Source organism: Hippoglossus stenolepis, chromosome 13, assembly GCF_022539355.2.
Source record: "Hippoglossus stenolepis isolate QCI-W04-F060 chromosome 13, HSTE1.2, whole genome shotgun sequence".
Classification (NCBI taxonomy): domain Eukaryota; kingdom Metazoa; phylum Chordata; class Actinopteri; order Pleuronectiformes; family Pleuronectidae; genus Hippoglossus; species Hippoglossus stenolepis.
This window is the reverse complement of record NC_061495.1, coordinates 24,505,008-24,524,209: the sequence shown is the minus strand read 5'-3', so window position 1 is coordinate 24,524,209 and position 19,202 is coordinate 24,505,008. Positions and strand designations below refer to the sequence as shown.

The window sequence follows — 19,202 nt, the reverse complement described above, 5'->3', positions numbered from 1 at the left end:
GCTGCCTGAGGGAGACACTTCCACTGCATTCCTCAGAGCCAGCTTTTGAGTCTTCAGGAGCAAGACCGAACAATAAGCAGGATCCTGTTCTATGTGCGACGTGAGGCAGCATCTGAACCGGACAGCGTCAGTAAGCTCCTCAGACACTGTAAAAAAGCTAATAGTACAATACGTCATTCAGGGTAAAAAAAGACCACTGGCTCTACAAGAAGCTGTCCCACTTCATTGTGTCAGACGTCCTTAAGCCTCAGATTCTCCTTGGCCTCCACGACAATGCTGGTCATCAGGGCCGTGCATGAACCCTTTCCCTTGCCAGGGAGATGTTTTTCTGGACTGGCATGGAAAGAGATATCATTATACAAAGATGTGAGAGATGTATTGTTGGTAAGACCCTTGAACTTGAAGCCCGTGAACCCTTCAAAAACATTCTGAACCAATGGAACCGGTGTGGATTGACTTTTGGACCCTGCTAGACTGAGTGACAAGTAAACAGTTGATGTCTTGGTCATTACCGACCGTTCTCCAAAATGGCACATGCTTTCCCCTGTCGAAGTCAATCTGCAAAATACTTTGCCCGCCAATTGTGGGATGACTTCTTCTGTGTATATGGGTTACTGAGGAGGATCCATTCGGATCAAGGGGCCAACTTTGAGAGCAGGCTTCTAAGGGAACTTTTGGAGATGGCGGGGGTGCGGAAGTCACACACCACACCTTACCAACCAATGGGTAATGGCGTTAAAGAATGCTTATACAGGACCACCGTAAATGAGAATGTCCTGGGGTCTCATTTATAAATCAGTGCGTGGGATTCATACTAAAAGTGTATGTGCGCACAAAAGCCGGAAATGGCGTACGCAAAAGAATATTCCGATCTATAAAACCGTGCGCACGCACACCTGAATGCAATGTTCACTTTATAAATCAAAGTCCACCTGGGAACGTTCGTACGTGGATTTGCCTCCAAGTCTGCCCTCCACACGTCCCCTTTCACCCATAAATGGTCAATACAAAGCACTTCATGAATATTAAATTATGATGCTGACCCATGGGTTTCCACCGTGAGTCATGAAAGAGTCACGGCATCAAGCGATTAAAAGGGGAAGCAAAACTTTCTGACACTGACATCGAGGTGTTTGTTAGTGAGGTGGAGGTGGAGGTGAAGGGACAGCAGTGATGTCACTAATAAAGAAAATACACTGCTGATACTCTGCTGCTGCTGTGGATAATACAATGTGTGAGAGTGAGTACGATAGAAAGAACGGAGCCTAAAATAAAAACAGATCCCATTCAAAGGTGGAGGCAAAAAGAAAACCCCCTCTCAGAATTTGAGGGAACTTGTATTGTCTGTTCCTATTTTAATCATCCAAAACTGCAGGATTATTAAATTCAGAGACAGCTGTGATGTCCTCAATCTATAGAATTTAACAGAATTATCATTATATGCTCGTGTTTGTACTGGGATGGTTCGGTTCCATCGGTCGATCTGTGCGATACTGGACTCAGTTCAGCATCCTTCCATTCCCTCCTCATCCTTCCATTCGCATGCATCAATCACGCATGCATCAATCACGCAGAATCACGCACCAGTGTCACGGCATTATTTATATATTTAGAGCAACCGGACCGATTACCTCACATCAGTGGATCCTAACCTCCGCTCTGGGATATTATTTGGAAAGTGAATAGTTTTTCTTCATTTCTTGGAAGTGATCTCCAGTGCGCTCTGTGTGCTCTGTTCGCCTGATGGCAAAGTCACGTTCACTGCAGCGATCTGATTATACATGCACAGTGTTAGAAGATATTATTAAAACCTATTTATGACTCGGCTCTGTAACTCCGCTGTTCAATGGAATCTGAACGTAATTTGCTGTAAGTTGTTTTATATATTTTTCAATTAAAAGGTTTGTGTGGAAGAGATACGTTGCGCGAGCACAACTAAAGCTGTTGGTTTTAATGTAAATGATGAAGTGGATCAATAATCTGGCTTCAGTTCACCACCTCACGTCGGCATCGCCACTTTCCCGTCTCCAAAATGTTCGTACGCATGGGTCAGAGTTTGCGTGGAAATGCGTACATTTTCCCGTCAAGTTTGTTTTTATAAATCCCAACGTTTGCTTTAGAAGTGGCATGCGTATGTTTCAGGCCCCGTTTTTTGCGTACGCAACAGTTATAAATGAGAACCCTGGACAGTGGTAACTGTCTCTTTATGAAAGTCAATATTGTCGGGTTGGGCTGATGGCTGACAGACATTATGATCTTTAGCACAGCATTGATCTCCAAAGACCTGATCCCCAAAGACATGTTTTACAACAGAAAATGTCAAACACCAGTGCTATTCTTAAACACTGCCTGATAAATGTGTTCAGCGATCAGATAGTATCTCCTTTAGGACATGAAAGGAGGAAAGCTATTATTGAATCATATAACATCGGAAAAAATGTGTAATGTTTGAATCGAAATTTTCCCTCCATTGCTTGTAAACATTGCTTGTTTGACTGATGTTTGCACCGTCAATAGGAAACCAAGATAAGCCGTGCGCAGGATGATCTCCCTACACTAAAAGTAAACAATGTTAATAGAAGGGAAAAAAAGTGTTAAAAATGGGTATTAGACCTAATCCCATTTCACCCCTTGGCCCTACCCCTTGTTTTTTAGGGTTATCTTGCCCCTTGAAACGGAGTCACAAGGGGTAGTGGTTGAAGCCTCCCCCTAAGAATTGGGACAGCCTTTCAAGAAGCCGTTACATCATCAGTAGTCGTCGATGTGAAAATACGGGATTATTATGCAAAAAAAGAAAGCTAGCATGCTAATGCAGGTGTGCTAATGCTAGCGGGCTCGCAATCTTTTTTTTTATGTTGCTGTGAAAAAAGTGACCATAATACATTTAAATGATATAAAACTAAGATATTACAATCGTTATCGTAAATTTTTAATCCTTATTAATGGAGAAAATACTACATTTTTGGGTCTCTCTCGCAGCTTGCCGGTGATTCGAAAGGCATTCTGGGTACTCCTCCATTTGAAGTGAGGGGCTGAAAAATCTCCGTTTGGAGGGGTATAGAGCCCTACCCTCAGCCCTACCCCTCCGTCCCAACAGGTATTGGGACAGCCTACCCCTAAACGTGAACGCGCAAAACGAAGGGGAAGGGCTAAGGGGTAGGGCCAAGGGGTGAAATGGGATTGGGCCTTGGTTGTTATTAGGATTACTTGGTAATTAAAAAGCTTCAGGTAAACTCTAAGGGTGATCTATAAAGTGCAAAGTAATGTCATCTAAAACACTGGTCAATTGGCAAAAGAGTCCATCGGCCATCCGGTGGACTGAACAGATGTTCTGTCAATCAATGAATCAATAAGTTTTCAATACCTCTCTGTGTTGTGTGGCATGGTGGGGTCGATGGACACCATGGCTCCAGAGGCATCCAGCAAGGAAAGATTAGTGTTCCTGCATGAAGACAAAAATGAATGTTGTGTTACCGGATGTTGAATTTAAGATATCGTGGATGTGTGTCTACAATAGTCTCTAGCCAACTGTGATGATGACACAGCTCCTTTCCATTTCATATGCCCGCTTGATGTGCAGTGACTCAGTGCAGTGTTCTCCTAAACAATAGGTGTCACCACTGAGAGAAGTACAGCTACAATAAAAAAGGCAAAAAAGGGGAAGAAACAGAACAGAACAAACTTTTCGTTTTGAAGGTGTTTAGATTACACTGACCCAATATGAAGCCAACTGATTAATCCTGTAGGAGGAGTTTGTTAAAGTACAATGCAAGGAACTGGTAAAAAAACAAGCAAATATTGTACATTACATTCAAAATGTCCGACTTCCTGCAGGGTCTAGGGCTTTTTTTTTTTAAGTCTGGACATGGTACATATACCTACCTACAGGGATGCTTCATAGAAATTTTATAGGGGGCGCTATCTAGCCATTTTTGCCACACATATATGCAAGACCCATATTGGAAGTAAATGTTTGTCACTTCCGATATGTGTGATGAGTTTTGCAACTTTTCGCGCATGTTTAGCCCTCCAAATGTGTGAAAGTTAAAACAACTTCCTGTTTTGCTGCAAAACATTGAAATTTTTATAAATCATTGACATTTTTCTTGGGAAATAAAAGGCTTGTTAAATACTGCCTCGGGCTTGTGCATACTTCTTTGCCTTTCCATAGTTTCCTGCAGAATACCTTACCAACAGTCTCTGCAATCTTCATCCGGGAACAGCAAGCATAAACTACACTTTAGAAGGACCGGTAAGGGTATTTGTAAGGGGGGTAAGGTAAATAAGGTAAAATAACATTTGTTATAAAAGGGGAATAGATGCTGGGTTGCTGGGTTTTGAGTAGATAATGGTAACCGATTTGTAATGTTAAATGTGTAATGCCCAAATCTGGTCGACAATATTGTTCAGTTTTATCTATGCTTTGTGAGAAATAAAGCATAGATAAACGTGCGTGCGTGTGTTTTACCTTGGCACACCCAGTGCTGTACAGAACAGTTCCTTAATGTCATACGGGCTGCAGAATCTACTGAAGACCACCTGAGGGAGAACAACACACATATTCATAAAAGACAAGGACTTAATTTATAATTGATGACCCAATAGTTGACTTGCAGTGGATACAATTAAAATATCTACAACATGGTGGCACACTGAAAGGCAGAGAAAGTAAAACATAAAAAGAAGTTGATGTTTATTCAAATAAGGTATATTTGGAATTTCCTTTACAATGGGTTATCAGGGATTTACAGATGAGTATCATTAAACTTTTAACAATACAACAACTCAGATACTGCCTAATCCATTGGGTATGTTTATTGTAATCTCAAAATATATATTTTTTAAAGAAATGATAACAAACAAATTAAAGGGACAGTTCACTGAAATATATAAAAAGTGTGGTGATTCAAGTGTCCGGAAGCCCCGAAATTCATCAACTCGAAACTCATTTACACCACCGGAAAATTGCACACACTCTCGCCCAAGGGCACGTGCGGGGGTGACATCAAAACCAACAAACATCAACAAAAAACCCAAATTCAATTACCACACACATGAATATCGAATTAAATAGTTAAATCTAGGAATTCCAAAATAAAACCTTATGGGTTGAACTGGCCTTTGACCTGCTGCTTTGCCTTCAAGATGGTTTTGATTTCCTGAACCACATAAAGACTGCTCTGATGCAGCCTGCCCATTTATCAATTTATGTGTAATGTAATGTAGGTAATGTGGCCAATTTTCTGCACCACACACTTCAATTTGTGTGCTAAGAATCCTATATTTCGGACGTGTAGCCTCTTGATGGCAACATCCATATTGCCATCAGATGCAGCTAAAATCTTGCATGGATCGATGTCGAATGTTTTATTTTGGGGATGAGTACCCTGCTCATCTAGAGAGCTGAAGAGGTCATTTTGATGCTGATATTGTGCTGGAGACATTGTTTGGCTGTGATGATTGTTGCGAGACAAGTTTACATATTAAGTCAAGGCAAATAAGAGAAAAGATGCGAATAGACACAAATTCTGCATCTCTCACCCCTGGCAACATGCATGATGCAACTTGCAGGAGCATTAGACTCAAAATTCATGTCTATTGCATAGCGAGAGACACAGCACCTGGAGAAGCAAGTGAAAGTCCCCGAGCTGTGTGCTCTTCCGGATGGCCTTGTGGACCCACAAACAACAGCGCTGGCTTCTCCGGAGTTTCCATAACACATATACCACAGCAGTTACTTCAGCCAGTAGCCCCTGTCTCCTCTCTTCCGCTGGCTTCCTAAAGTGTTTCCACACTATGTAAAACGCACTGTAACAGTAGACCATACCACAGGGCTCTCACCACAGCAGCCAGAGACAAACCATTCGGGTTTTAACATTTTTATTTAATCCAGACACACTTCAACAAACATAAATAAACTTCAACTTAAAGCAACTAGCTTTACAGCTCAGTCCTTTCAAGAGTTTCAGTCCTCCGTGTGTCTGAGTTCCAGAGTGATCACTCCCGAGGCAACGCAGACGCTGCCTTTTAAGCGTGAGGACCAATCCGCTAACATCTCTCACCTGTGCTGATTGATCCTCTGTGGTGCAGGTGAGCGTGCTCTCCCAGCCCCCTCACCCCCACATACCCCCATCACCAACTTCAGGCCAGGGAGCCATCCGGCCTGACCTACTCCCCCCCCCTCCCCTTGGACCAGGAGAGGAAGCCAGCCTACCCACCGAATCTCTCCGGAGGTCGAGCAGATGGGCGTGGTCGTGAGCAGCGTCTCTCCGGAGGACGGGCAAGTGGGCGACGCCCCACAGGCGCCCTGGCAACAGGTACAGGGCCTGAAGGCGTCGACCTCTCCGCAGACGAGGGACACGGGACAGGGGCTGCAGGTGTTGGCCTCTCGGCCGACGAGGGACACAGGCTGCAGGTGTCGGCCTCTCCGCCCACGAGGGACACGGGACAGGGGCTGCAGGTATCGGCCTCTCCGCCGACGAGGGACACAGAACGGGGCTGCAGGTGTCGGCCTCTCCACCGACGAGGGACACGGGCTGCAGGTGTCGGCCTCTCCGCCAACGAGGGACATGGGACAGGGGCTGCAGGTGTTGGCCTCACCACCGACCTTGGGGTAGGAACTGGAGCAGGGGGCGTGGGAACAGGAGCAGGGGATGCTGGCTTCACCGCCAGCCTTGGTGCATGAACAGGAAGGGGCTTGGAGACAGGACCAGGCGTGGAGACCGGAGCATCCGTCGGCATCACAGCCGACGCACCCTCCACCAGAATCTGCGACACGCCAGCCGCCAGCTTTTCCGGAGCTGTGCGGGGCGCGGAGTCGGAGCCCTGCTCGCCGTCACCTCCAGCGCTGCACGCGGACGCAAAATCTGGGCCGCGCTCACCACCTCCTTCAGCGCGGTGTGGCAGGCTGGAGCAGGAGCGGGTCCCGACCGGGCCAGCTGACGCTCCCTCAGCGTCGGCAATGCTATTCACCAGAGGTGGCAGAAAAGTGAATGTGAGCAGAGCAATATTGCTACACATTTTGGCTTGCAAGTGAACTGCCCTCTTCGAAAGCCTTGACCATGGAGGGTAATGTGTCCTTGGCAAGGTGAGATTGGATGCCACTTGAGTGGTTGAGAGAATTGGCTACTAATGACCACCTATTTAGTAAAGGAAACAAAGATAACAGCTAAGAGGTTAGTGTCTACTGAAAGAGTTGGAGATTGATGATTGAAAAGAGTCTTTGGTACTGCTGATCTTACAAAATGTTTGTTCGTATCAGGCCATCATGAAATACCAGGGTTCTCATTTATAACCGTTGCATACGCACAAAACGTGGCCTGAAACGTACGTATGCCACTTCTCACGCAAACGTTGGGATTTATAAAAACAAACTTGACGGGAAAATTTGCGCATTTCCACGCAAACTCGGACCCATGCTTACGAACATTTTGGAGACGGGAAAGTGGCGGTGCAGACGTGAGGCAGTGAACTGAAGCCAGATTATTGATCCACTTCATCATTTACATTAAAACCAACAGCTTTAGTTGTGCTCGAGCGACATATGTGTTCGACACAAACCTTTTAATTGAAAAATATATAAAACAACTTACAACAAATTACTTTCAGATTCCATTAAACAGCAGAGTTACAGAGCCGAGTCATTAACAGTTTTTAACAATATCTTCTAACACTGTGCATGTATCATCAAATCACTGCAGTGAACGTGACTGTGCCATCAGGCGCACAGAGACCTGGAGATCACTTCCAAGAAATGAAGAAAAACTATTCACTTTCCAAATAATATCCCAGAGTGGAGGATATGATCCACTGATGTGAGGTAATCGGTCCGGTTGCGCTAAATAATATATCTGCAGCTATATGTTTTTATTTATTTCAAAGTGGGCTACCTCTTATTTTATACATTTCCCACAAATATGGGGAGGACTCAAATAGGCCTGCATAGTTCTGTGTTTAATTTATTTCAAAGTAGGCCTACACATGCCAGTGTATTTTGTTCTCCTCTTCATAAGAGTTTAGTGTTTTCCTTTGTTGTAAGAGTTAAAAATAGCAATAAAATGTCAACAGTTTGCTTTATTGTCGTTCTATAATTTCATAAATGCAACCAACTATATATAAAACTTTATAAGCTGTGTTATCAAATATGTTTTGCGGCTCCAGACAAATTTTATTTGGGGGAAGAGGGGGCAAAATGGCTCTTTTGATAGTAAAGGTTGCCTACTCCTGCGCTAGGAGCTATGAGGTCATGGCTTGAACCCATGGCTTGTACCATTGTATTGTATTAAAAAATAGCAACAGTCATTAGAAAATAACTGAGTGGGTTAGCATTTTCTTCTCTTGCCTGTACTTGAGCTTGCCAGTTAGTTGCACAGCTAATACTGAAAAAAGCAGCAACAGTATAAGTGTTATTATGTTACGTATAGTGGTGCACCGATGTATCGGCCGTATATCGGTAGCGGCCGATATTCGCCTCGTTTACTGCCATCGGCATATCGGTAATAAACTTGACTTTCACCGATAACATTGGCCGATGTTCTCCCATCCACCCCCCTGTTAAACCTTTGTGCGGTTCACATGGGCTGCGATGCGCCGCGCCAGCGCCCTTCACCGATGGTTTCGGCGTGCGAGCGAGCATATTGCGCCAGGAAACAGACTGAAAAATGATTTTAAACGATATAAATTACATATTTTATATGATATAAATGATCAAATATGCATCCCATACTTTGTATTCCCCTTCTGTTGTCCTGGAGTTTTAATTTTCCCAATTTTCCCAATCACATAATTAAATGTCCCCCTCTGCCCATCCACTACAGCCACACAAGCAGTCATATAGATAAAAAGAGAGAGGGGGGGGGGCTAAAGGCTTGCTTGGAGAATACGTCATTTACCCCCGACACCCGACATTGAACGGGTTACATACAACAACAAGCGGAGAATCGCGGGCTGACCGGTGCGGAGAAATGCAGGTCCGGTGTGCACATGCGCAACAGGTACTACATACAAACAGCAGAGACAATGTCGGCAGCGTCGGCTGTGTGGGATTTCTTCACTGTCTCAGAGAAAGATCGCCGTTTAGCAATTTGCAAGACATGTTCAGCCGACATTTCAAGAGGGGGTAATACCACCAAGGATTTCAACATGGCATCTAAAGTTACACTTGTCACTTTTTCTGTTTTTCATATTATTCAAGTAATAAACAAATATCGGTATCGGCTATCGGCTAGATTGTTGTTTTAAATATCGGTATCGGCCAAGAATTTCCATATCAGTGCATCCCTAGTTACGTACTAATGTCATCACTAAGCTCAATTTTTAGCTGAGCCTAACGCCCAGGCTACACTGAGTGCATGAACAGTTTGTGTGCGTTGTGGAACGTCTTGCTTTTTGTTTCAGTGCCCACGTTATCAAGTTAGAGGCATGTGGGTCTCAGGTGTATAAGATGCACTGCTCTTCTGGAGACTCAGAGTCTTGCCTTTTTTCTCCGCATGCCTAAAAATGGACGGTGAAAATTATCTTTCACCACAGTTTCAATGTCTATCTGTCGAACATGTCAAATAATACTATTCATATATGCAACACTTTAATGTTTACGTTGACTATATCCATTCAGACGCACGGCTTCATACCATGGAGTCAAGGCATTTATTTGAGTACATAGGGCTACTTTTAATCAAGGAAACAAAGTAGTCATACCATAAACTTCATGTAGCAGTTCCGCAGCAGGCACGCAGCAGACATGCTCCCTGTGTAAACAACAGACACAGCAGATCAGCAAGGCTGCCGTCACGTGCTGCACACGCACCCAGTATGGCCTGGGTGTTTGGAATAATTCAGAAATCAAATAATAATTTCTGTCAAATAATCCTTAGTTTTATTTCTAATATTTTTAAACATATATGGCTGCACAACACAATTTGATGACAGTGAAGCAGTTCACTAAGCCCGCTATCTAATGCCTTGGTAAAAAAATTGGCCCGAAACTAAACTTACTAGCCGACCACTGCTATTGGTTTCTGAAATATAAGTAATTTATATAACTATATAAGTACATTTTTTAAAACATTTCATCTGATGTGATGTACGTGTTTATCTGCATATATGGCGGGGGATTCTTTCCCGAGTGGTCTATCTGATCGGGTTGTATAACCTCCTCTACTGCGGTCCTCTGTGTGTGACTCCCGGGTGAGAGCCAGTCACAGCCCGGCAGGACAGACACATATTTCTCCTTTCGCTGGTATTACTGCCTTTCTAGCTATCGTTGATGTGAAAACATCAGAATTCCACACAGTCAGAGAAAGTTAAAGTGTGTGTCCTGCTCATATAGTTCAGTTATAAAATCCTGCACAGTGTCACTCCTGCAGCTGCTGACAGCGCAGGTGAAACATCTGACACAGACACAGACTGATACAGGAGTTCATGTGGCGCTCCTGTAGGATTCAGCCCTGTAGTGTTTATTTGCATATAGATCGGGGAAGAGAAATCAGAATATAAGTGGTCACTTGGATCACCCAAGACGCATGTTAATCAGGTGTAAACAGAGCCATAGACTCCGTGATCAGAATCGGTATCGGCCAATACTACTTCAAACGGCGATCGGAACACCCTTACTGATTACTATTTTCAGCAGCAGATTAATGAAAAATTTACTGTTAGTGTTTCTGGCAACAAGAAGGGACATTGTGGCTCACTGGTATGTTCCTAACAGTTATTGGGTAGTATTAGAGCTTATATATTGCATTGTAAAGAAGACGTCTGATGAGAATCTGAAATGTCCTAAATTGTGAAGACGACCATAGCACCACCCCCAATCCTAATTTAATTTGTTTTGCCCCTCTACTTGTAATAAATCTAATTTTAAAAAACAGTTTTTTGGTAGGCTCTAGTCTTCAGTCTTGCTTATTCTTATGTGCAAAACACACTAATTTCCAAATAATCTAAGACATTTGTCAGCTTCTTCTGCTTATCTTGTGCTTCTAATTAGATTGCAGTAGGGTATTTTGATTCTCCCTCCTCCTCAAACTACAGAATTTGAAAGTGGAGCAATGTGCCACTGGAGAGAAACTCTTGAATCTGAATATGCAAGATTCCCAAGAGCTCTTTACTGATGAAATAATGTTCAAGACTGTAATTGGATATCACAAATGTTTTGTGTAGTACAGAAAGAAGATGACCCAAATAGATAAACCTGACATTTGAATGTGATGGCATAGAACACCCCAAACAGCCAAGGTGCAGGGAGAGATGGCATGACAAGATTTATCAGTGTAACCAGAGGCAGGGGTGGGGGCGGGTTTAATGAGGGCTGTCAGGAGGCAAAAGGAGAGATGATTGTGGAGGAGGTGAGAGGTCAAATAGCACTTCAGAAGTGTGACACTGGCAGCCATCACATGTGGAAGAGACAGGAACTGATGGAGGTCAGTGCTTTAGAAACACCGACATCGATTTATATATCCTACAAGGTTTGAGTTTTATGTAGTCAGAAAAGTTGAGCTGATTCTAATTTCTGTAAATTCCCTAAGCATGAAATTTACAACACATTCTGCTGGTGTTACAATTATAAGTGCATGGAAAAGCATAAGGACTAAGACTCAACTAACATGTTTCTCATGATCTGCTAAATCAATTAACAGATAAATTGAATACATTTAGATAGACTAGATTTAGGTAAATAATCATTTGGTGTATAAACAAGTCTGGAGATAGAAAAAAATCACAATTTCCTAAGACCCAAGATGGTCTCGACCTTGCTTAGTAAAGTTCATTGAGATAAAATCTTTATTGTTATTTGGTGCTATACAAATTAAATCTAATTGAATATAAGTAATTTTAAGACAAAAAAAATGATGATGATGAACATGATATAAAAAGATAAAATCATATTTATATTTCTATATTGAAAGAAATATGTCTTTTAGAAAATGATAACATCCCTAGAACACTTAAGTGCACTTTTACTGATGAAAAAACATGCGTTGTATTACTTTTTGGTTATACGGCAGTTTAAGTCCTTGGTAGGATTTAAATCACAGTGTTTATTTAATTACATTCTCCACATTAATAACCATTGCTAAACAAATCCATGCTCTAGTTTTAAAATGCTGGGACTGATTTCAATAACAGCCTTTCCCTTGATTTTTGTTCAGATTCTTCATCATTACATAGACATATTGCTGCATTTGACCTTCAGTGTGTAACTCTGACCTAAAAGTAGTATGTTAAAACCCAAAACCAAGTCTGTTACACAGCATAGACAGGAGCTGATCTAAGCAGCCTTACAACAAGTGACTACTGAACCAATGAGACACAAAACTCAATATTATTAACAGTCAACACAGCAGGTTTAGCTGGTGGTGAGGCATCAAATGCAATCACTCATTCCTGGAAAAACACACACCCGACCAGAAGATTTAAATAAAATAAAGAGAAATGAAAAAACCAAAATGTAGCCTCAGCACTGAACTATACTGTGCATAAAATGTTGGCTAGTATCATTTTCCAGTTTCCAGACAGTTAAAAAAAAACGTCCTTGCTTGATACACATAAAGCCATATGACCCTTATACAAATGTTAATCCTCTCACCCTGCTGGATTTTTTTTTTTACAAATTGTGAAATTGTGTGCATGAGGAAATTACATGTATTTTGTGAAGCGGACAGCTACACACTCTGTGGACTCCATAAAGAAGCCACAACGCAATAAATGCAAAGTGCTGGTGAGGTATAAACCTCATTATATGGCCTTTTATGAGCTGCTGTCCCTCCTCCATTGGTTTGTCAGTGTCAACAGAGCTCTGACATTCTCTGTCTCACAAACTCCAGTCTGGAGAGGGACAGTGAAAACTCTTAGCATTTCAATGTTTTCACTTCAGGGTGGTTGTGGCTCAGGAGTTAGAGCAGTCTTCCTCTAACCAGAAGGTTGGTGGTTCAATCCCAGCCTTCTCATAGAGAAAAGTGCGTAAAACTGTACTGTAAAGCACTTTGAGTTGTCATCAAGAATAGAAAAGCACTATATAAATAAAGACCATTTACTGCCCTTCACTGTCAATGAGTAATAATAACTCCACAGCGGTGGGGGGGGGGGCTGTGAAGGCATTACAATCTTTTTTTGATTTCAGATTGAAGTTGGCAATTCTTTGATATTGAACAAAATAAAAAGGTTAAGAAAAGGGATGAATAAAGTTCAATCTAAGATAAAATGTTGACAGCTGTTGCTTTTCCAACAATTAATTTGACCCACTCTGTCAAAATCCTAAAATTCTATGTTATTGTTTTGAACACTTCAATCTTTACAGACGTTGATCTCATAAGAACTGAAATGTTGAGCATTTCGATTTTTATGCAATTCAAATGGGAGTTGCAAGATTTCCACTGTGCATGCTGTGGATTTTAAAGGGGACATAGCATACAAATTCCACTTTGTTAGTGCTTCTACAGGTTAATGTGGGTATCTGGCATGTCTACCAACCCAAAAACTCTGGGGAAAAAACACTCGCGCGTTTTGTTATGGTTCCTCTAAGTCAGAAACGTCATGCTTGAGTGACTCGATTGAGCTTCCTGGGTTTTGTGTCGTAACAAGGCACTGGAAGTCTCCCTACATGGCCTTGGCCCACCCCCCACCTCATCCCCCCCCGCCCCCCCACACTCGTTACGCCGGGTTTACACCGGACGCAGCGAGGCTGCGAGGCTGCGAGGCTGCGAGGCAGCGCAGCGCCGTTCCCAAGCGCGCAGCCGCCTGGCTGTTCACACGGGACGTGCATTTCTCCGCACTGGTCAGCCCCATAGACTGTATATATAAGGTCAGCCCGCGATTCTGCTTTCTCCGCTTGTTGTTGTACCCGTTGAATGTCGGGGTTCGGGGGTAAATGATGGTCTTCATAGCCCCCACCTCTCTTTCTCTCTCTGTCTGTCTGCTTGTGTGCTTGTAGTGGATGGGCAGAGGGGACAATTAATTATGTGATTGGGAAAATTAAAACTCCAGGACAACAGAAGGGGAATACAAAGTATGGGATGCATATTTGATAATTTATATCATATAAAATATGTAATTTATATCGTTTAAAATCATGGGGGGCGAGGGGGGAGGGGGGAGCTGGCTCATTAGCATTTAAAGGAACAGGCACTCAAAACAGGTCACTCTGTGGAGGGCTGTTTTATACAGGGTAAAAAGGGTGCTGTTTGAAATGATCCTTGTGGTATTTTGACCAAAGTATGTTACAGACATTTCATTAAGACCCCAAGGAACCATATCAACTTGTGGTAAAATGGGCATGCTATGTCCCCTTTAAGCAACTCTGTGATATTTTATTCGTTTCATTTGTTCAACCCTCAGACACACAGTAGCCCTTAAATAGTTTATGGTCTACTTAAAAGTACAATTTAGGTGACTTCATATGACTGCTGTTCAGGGTGTCTATCAAGGTTTTACCTATATATTTTTGGTAATTTTACCGACCAGGCTGCTACATTTGAGAGATATTGTTTGCAGGGCAACAAAAGTGAGATAACCCTATATATTTACTAAGAACTTTAAAAACAATAACCATTACTTGTAGATTATGAAATTAATAGCCTAATAACACAACCAAAATATATCAAAAAACTAAACCATTTCCAATCACATTTAATTTATTCAATATTGACAACATTAATATTTCTATTCTAAATAATGACGTTTTATAGATATGTATTAAATATTTCGTTGTTTTGAAATGCCTACTTTCTAAAGTTAGATAAGATATCACATTTTTAAAATTCTCTAGATGATTGGGTGCCTACCGGATGACTAAGATAAATTTCATTTGTTCTATGACAGTGACATCCAACCTCCATTCTGTATGTTTTGTACCTTCTGGATCCTGCCATCCACGTCCAGGTAGATGACCCGATAAGAGGAGGAAGCAGAGCCCATAGTCCACCCTCTGCACGGCGTCAGCCTCTGACTGTGAAGTTCCTGCTCCGGGCTCCGTGCCGCCGCTCCAGTCCTACGCCCACCGTCGTTCAAAAAAAAATCAGGAGGTGAAAAGTGAGTCAGCGGTCCGACATTTAGCCCGCCAGTCTGTCTCTCAAACACAAAGACATACAGTATCTCTTTCTAAAGGGTCTGAGCCTTCTCTGTCACCTCGCTATCGGGCTGCATCTGTTAAAGCCTGTGCACGCGGGTCCCGCCTACTTCAGTCACTTAAAAAATACACACACACACACGCGCGCACGCGCACACACAGTGGTGCGAAGTGTTAAAGTGTGTGAATTAATCTTAATAAATATTTCAAACGGAGCTGTGTCCCATGTGCTCCGTGCTGCCTCAACCCTCGGTAGTAACCACCTGTTTTACAATGAATTTTAATGCCAGGTGCAAATGAGGTATGAGGTATGAGTTATAGTTATTTTCAAGACAAAAGCAATTGGTAATTAGTATAGTTAAAGTAACCATCCGTTCAACAATCAAAGCTCATATGGCACCTATGGGGTTAATAACGAATCCTTGATTGCTTCATAAATTAGATTATTTTTCAGTGCAGAAAGAGGCAGCCACTGTAAATTTTAAAATACTGGAGGAATGTTCTCATATTTCTTGATTGTACTTAACTTCTGTGCAGCAGCATTCTGCACCATTTGGACTCGGTAAAGGGAGTATGTATCTGCTAGGACCTGCCTACGTGACTACGTCACGGACTACGCAACAGCCTGTCCATTTGTCTCGACTCGACCTAGCATGCATGGCTAAAGTGGCTAAGATGAGCCGCGATAAACGGTCAGAAGTGTGGCTTCGCTTTAAAAAAAGACAACAACAACAAGGCAACGTGCAATGCATGCGGGAAGCTCACCAAACATTTAAGGCAGCACGACATCGATCTGAAAGACTGTTCAGCGTTTAATGTCCTGCGGTCCCGAGCCTGAGTGTGTCATCTTCAGCTAGCCCTAGTACTGTAGCACCTCGCTAGCACCTCCAGGGAGAGCGAGCCGTGATGGCTCCATGGTATTCAAGGGAAACCTGACTAACATGACTTGTATGATTTATGTCAGTAGGTTTCATATAAATAAGATATACTACAAGCAGCTCAGAGTTATTATCCACAAATGGTTGAACTGTTGAATTTCCACTGTGTTGTTATAGAACATATGAGAGATTAATATTTATCAGAGATCTTAAAGTTGACAGTTATTGATGTAACATTAATTTACAGGGACAATTAGAACATTTTCTTCTACTAATTATCCACAAATACGACTTATGTGTTGTTAATGGTTAATTTAAACACTTTTAAGGCAAAAAGTTTCAACATTGCCTCTATCTCAGTTACTACTAATTTACACAGTTGGGTTAAAAACATTGAGCATGTCTGATGAGGCTCTGAGATGAGTTGTGTGGGTTTTCTTTTGTAATGTTGCCTGTCTACCACAAGGCATTACCACTGCTGCCCCAGTGTAACATGAAGCACAGCTACTGTGCATCGGTCCAGTCCAATAAAGATATTTTTGTTATCTCAACATTTGACCTCTTTTCTTTTTACCCTTTTGGAATCAAAATGGGGAACCGATAAAAAACAGTATCGATAAGCGGAATCGGAATCGATAAAATTTAAATGATACCCAACCCTAATAATGACAGTCAATGATAACAAGTAACTAATGACACATCGACACATAATGAATAATAAGTAATTAATGACATTGAAAATGGTATTCAATGAAACATAGTAAATAATGATAATTAATTAATGGACTCGAATCGATGTGAAGGGATGATGATACAAAAATTATCACAACATTTCCAACTTCACAACTTCTGGTATTCCCAAAGTACAACAAAATAAAGACACATATTGGTTCTAGTCTTCAAATAGAATGTTGAACATTACATCAAACATAATGTTAATTGTGATGTAACTTCACATGATGTGCCTCATCAAATCAAATGGCAGTGTAACATCAAATTACACCATTACTACAGTTTGAAGTAAATCAAAATAAAATGTCATGAGCCAATGAACTAATACATCCGTCCAGACGATACATTACATATCATTTTGCTGATGCTTTTATCCAAAGCGTCTTACAATAAGTGCATTCAACCATGAGGGTGCAAACCCAGAACAACAAGAATCATGTAAGTACAACTTGCTTAAAAAAAAGCCAAAGCACAAGTGCTACATGTAAATGCCATATATAAGTGCAACTAAACTGAATTTCTATATATAACTATACAGTTCACGATGGTTATTGTATACTGGATATACTGGAAGCCTCTAGTAGATGTCCGTTGCAAGGAATGCAGATGCATTGCTAGGGAATTGCCTCTGCAATTGTCTCCCGTGTTGTCAGCCCGTATTTTGTTGTGTGCCCTTATTTTTTGTAAGGATACTACAATATTAACTAGTTCATAGGGCTGAACGATATATCGGAAATTGATCGTCATTGTGATATCAACATATGTATCACAAAGGACAGCTTGAACTGCTATAAATGGTGTTCCATGTGCTATGCATTCACACTCTACATGTCAATATATGTACATGTCAATATATTTGGCCAATCAGATATCTCTCTCTCACACTCAGCTGACATCTTGCTACAGTTTAAGCCACAATATCAACACTGATCATAACATAATTATACTTTTCTCAAATAAGTTAAATCATTCTTCAGAGCAGCGCATTCATCTGCCGTCCCGCGCATTCTTTTCCTCTCTCTCTTTCTCTCTCTTTCTCACACACACACACAAACAGTCTGATTGGACACGTGTAAACTCAGATTGTGTAAAAACAACAGAACCTGTAAACTAAGTCAATGTATAGATCTGGAGGAGATGGCAGCTTGGTTTGGCTTGACGCGGTTGGCGCAGTGCACAGCACGGATGATACAGACACAGAAAGGAGCAGTAAATTACTGACGGGGACACTATAAACTGTAAAAAAAAAATACTTTTCACGATGTATGAAAAGACCCAAAATTAACACTTTAAGCAGACTTAATGGAGCTTTGCATGGCTCCCTTGTGTCTGCCCCGGTCTTGGTGACACTGTGGCCAAGCTGTGCACCTTCTCCCTTGTACTTTGGAGCTGTCCAAGTTCCCTGCATCTGTAGCCAGGGAGCGTTTATGTTTATTTATCACAAGTCATATCGTTATCTTGATATTCAAACAAGGTTATCACATGTTTTCCTAATATCGTGCAGCCCTACATTCGTATAATTGAACTTTTATCATCATCAGGAATGCAACATAATGCACTCAGTATGTAAAAACGACAATGGGCATGCTGGTAATATAAACAACGATAGTCAGACACAGGTGCTGTCAATGTGTTTCCCCAGCTCAGCTGTTTGAGGTGATGCAAATCAGGTAGTTCTTCTAGGTAATCTTCATACAAATCTTGAACATCCTGCACTATGGTGACAGAATACTGACCAGTGACCAGCTTCAATGACCTCTTAATAAGGATCAGAATAATGGGAAACAAACAACTAATTATAACCAAGACAAATGATACATTAATCCAAGAAAGATTTCTCTTCCTTTTAGTACTTTGGTCCACATCAGACCCTGTAATCATTCCAACTAAGATGCTGATCCTCCTTAAAGTACAAATTTAATACGATTTTAGAAATGTTACTTTATTAGTTTGGGACTTCATAGCCACCTGCTCTAAGGGCAAAGCAAAGCATTCACACAACTGAACTTATCTCACTTTTTCCTTTTTTCCATTGCAAGTGTTACACGGACGTTTAGTGCTTGTTTATTAAATATATATATTTTTTAAAACAGATCACTGGAAATAACAGTTTTAAGCTGGGAGACATGGAAAGTGGGATGAATCTTCATGTTGCTGTGAAGTTTAGGCATGACTGCAGTGGGATTTATGACCTTGTCAAAGACAAAAGGGCCAGAGGAAGCGGGGTGAGAGCTTCCTGGATTCAGTGCATGGTGGAATATATTTTGAATGATGTGTGCTCCAAGAGGTAGGATTCGCATCAGCCATGCAGCGTATGGTGGATTCCAGGTCCTGGTGGGTCCTTTCTGCCTTGCCATTGATTTGAGGGTGGAAACCTGAAGATAAACTTGAAGATGTACCCATAGCTTTGCAGAAAGCATGCCAAACTTGAGATATGAATTGTGGGCCTTGGTCAGAAACTATGTCACTGGGATACCATGAATCTTGATAACGTGATTGATCAACAGTTCAGCAGTTTCAAACGCAGAGAG

General features: G+C 41.8%; 1 protein-coding gene across 3 annotated transcripts in view; it reads right to left on the bottom strand.

Moving 5' to 3' along the window:
• pde9aa (phosphodiesterase 9aa) overlaps positions 1-15,958 on the bottom strand; it is a 96,813-nt gene extending 80,855 nt beyond the window's left edge. For 2 of the 3 annotated variants that reach the window (XM_035174183.1, XM_035174184.1), the window contains exons 1-5: positions 15,827-15,958; positions 14,848-14,983; positions 9,697-9,746; positions 4,469-4,539; positions 3,365-3,442 (exon numbers count right to left, since the gene is read on the bottom strand). In XM_035174183.1, coding sequence (XP_035030074.1) covers positions 3,365-3,442; positions 4,469-4,539; positions 9,697-9,746; positions 14,848-14,983; positions 15,827-15,850 — 359 coding nt within the window. In that variant the 5' untranslated portion in view covers positions 15,851-15,958. The remainder of the gene's footprint in view (positions 1-3,364; positions 3,443-4,468; positions 4,540-9,696; positions 9,747-14,847; positions 14,984-15,826) is intronic. The other variant, XM_035174185.1, reaches the window with a different exon arrangement.
• Between the last annotated feature and the right edge of the window lie 3,244 nt (positions 15,959-19,202).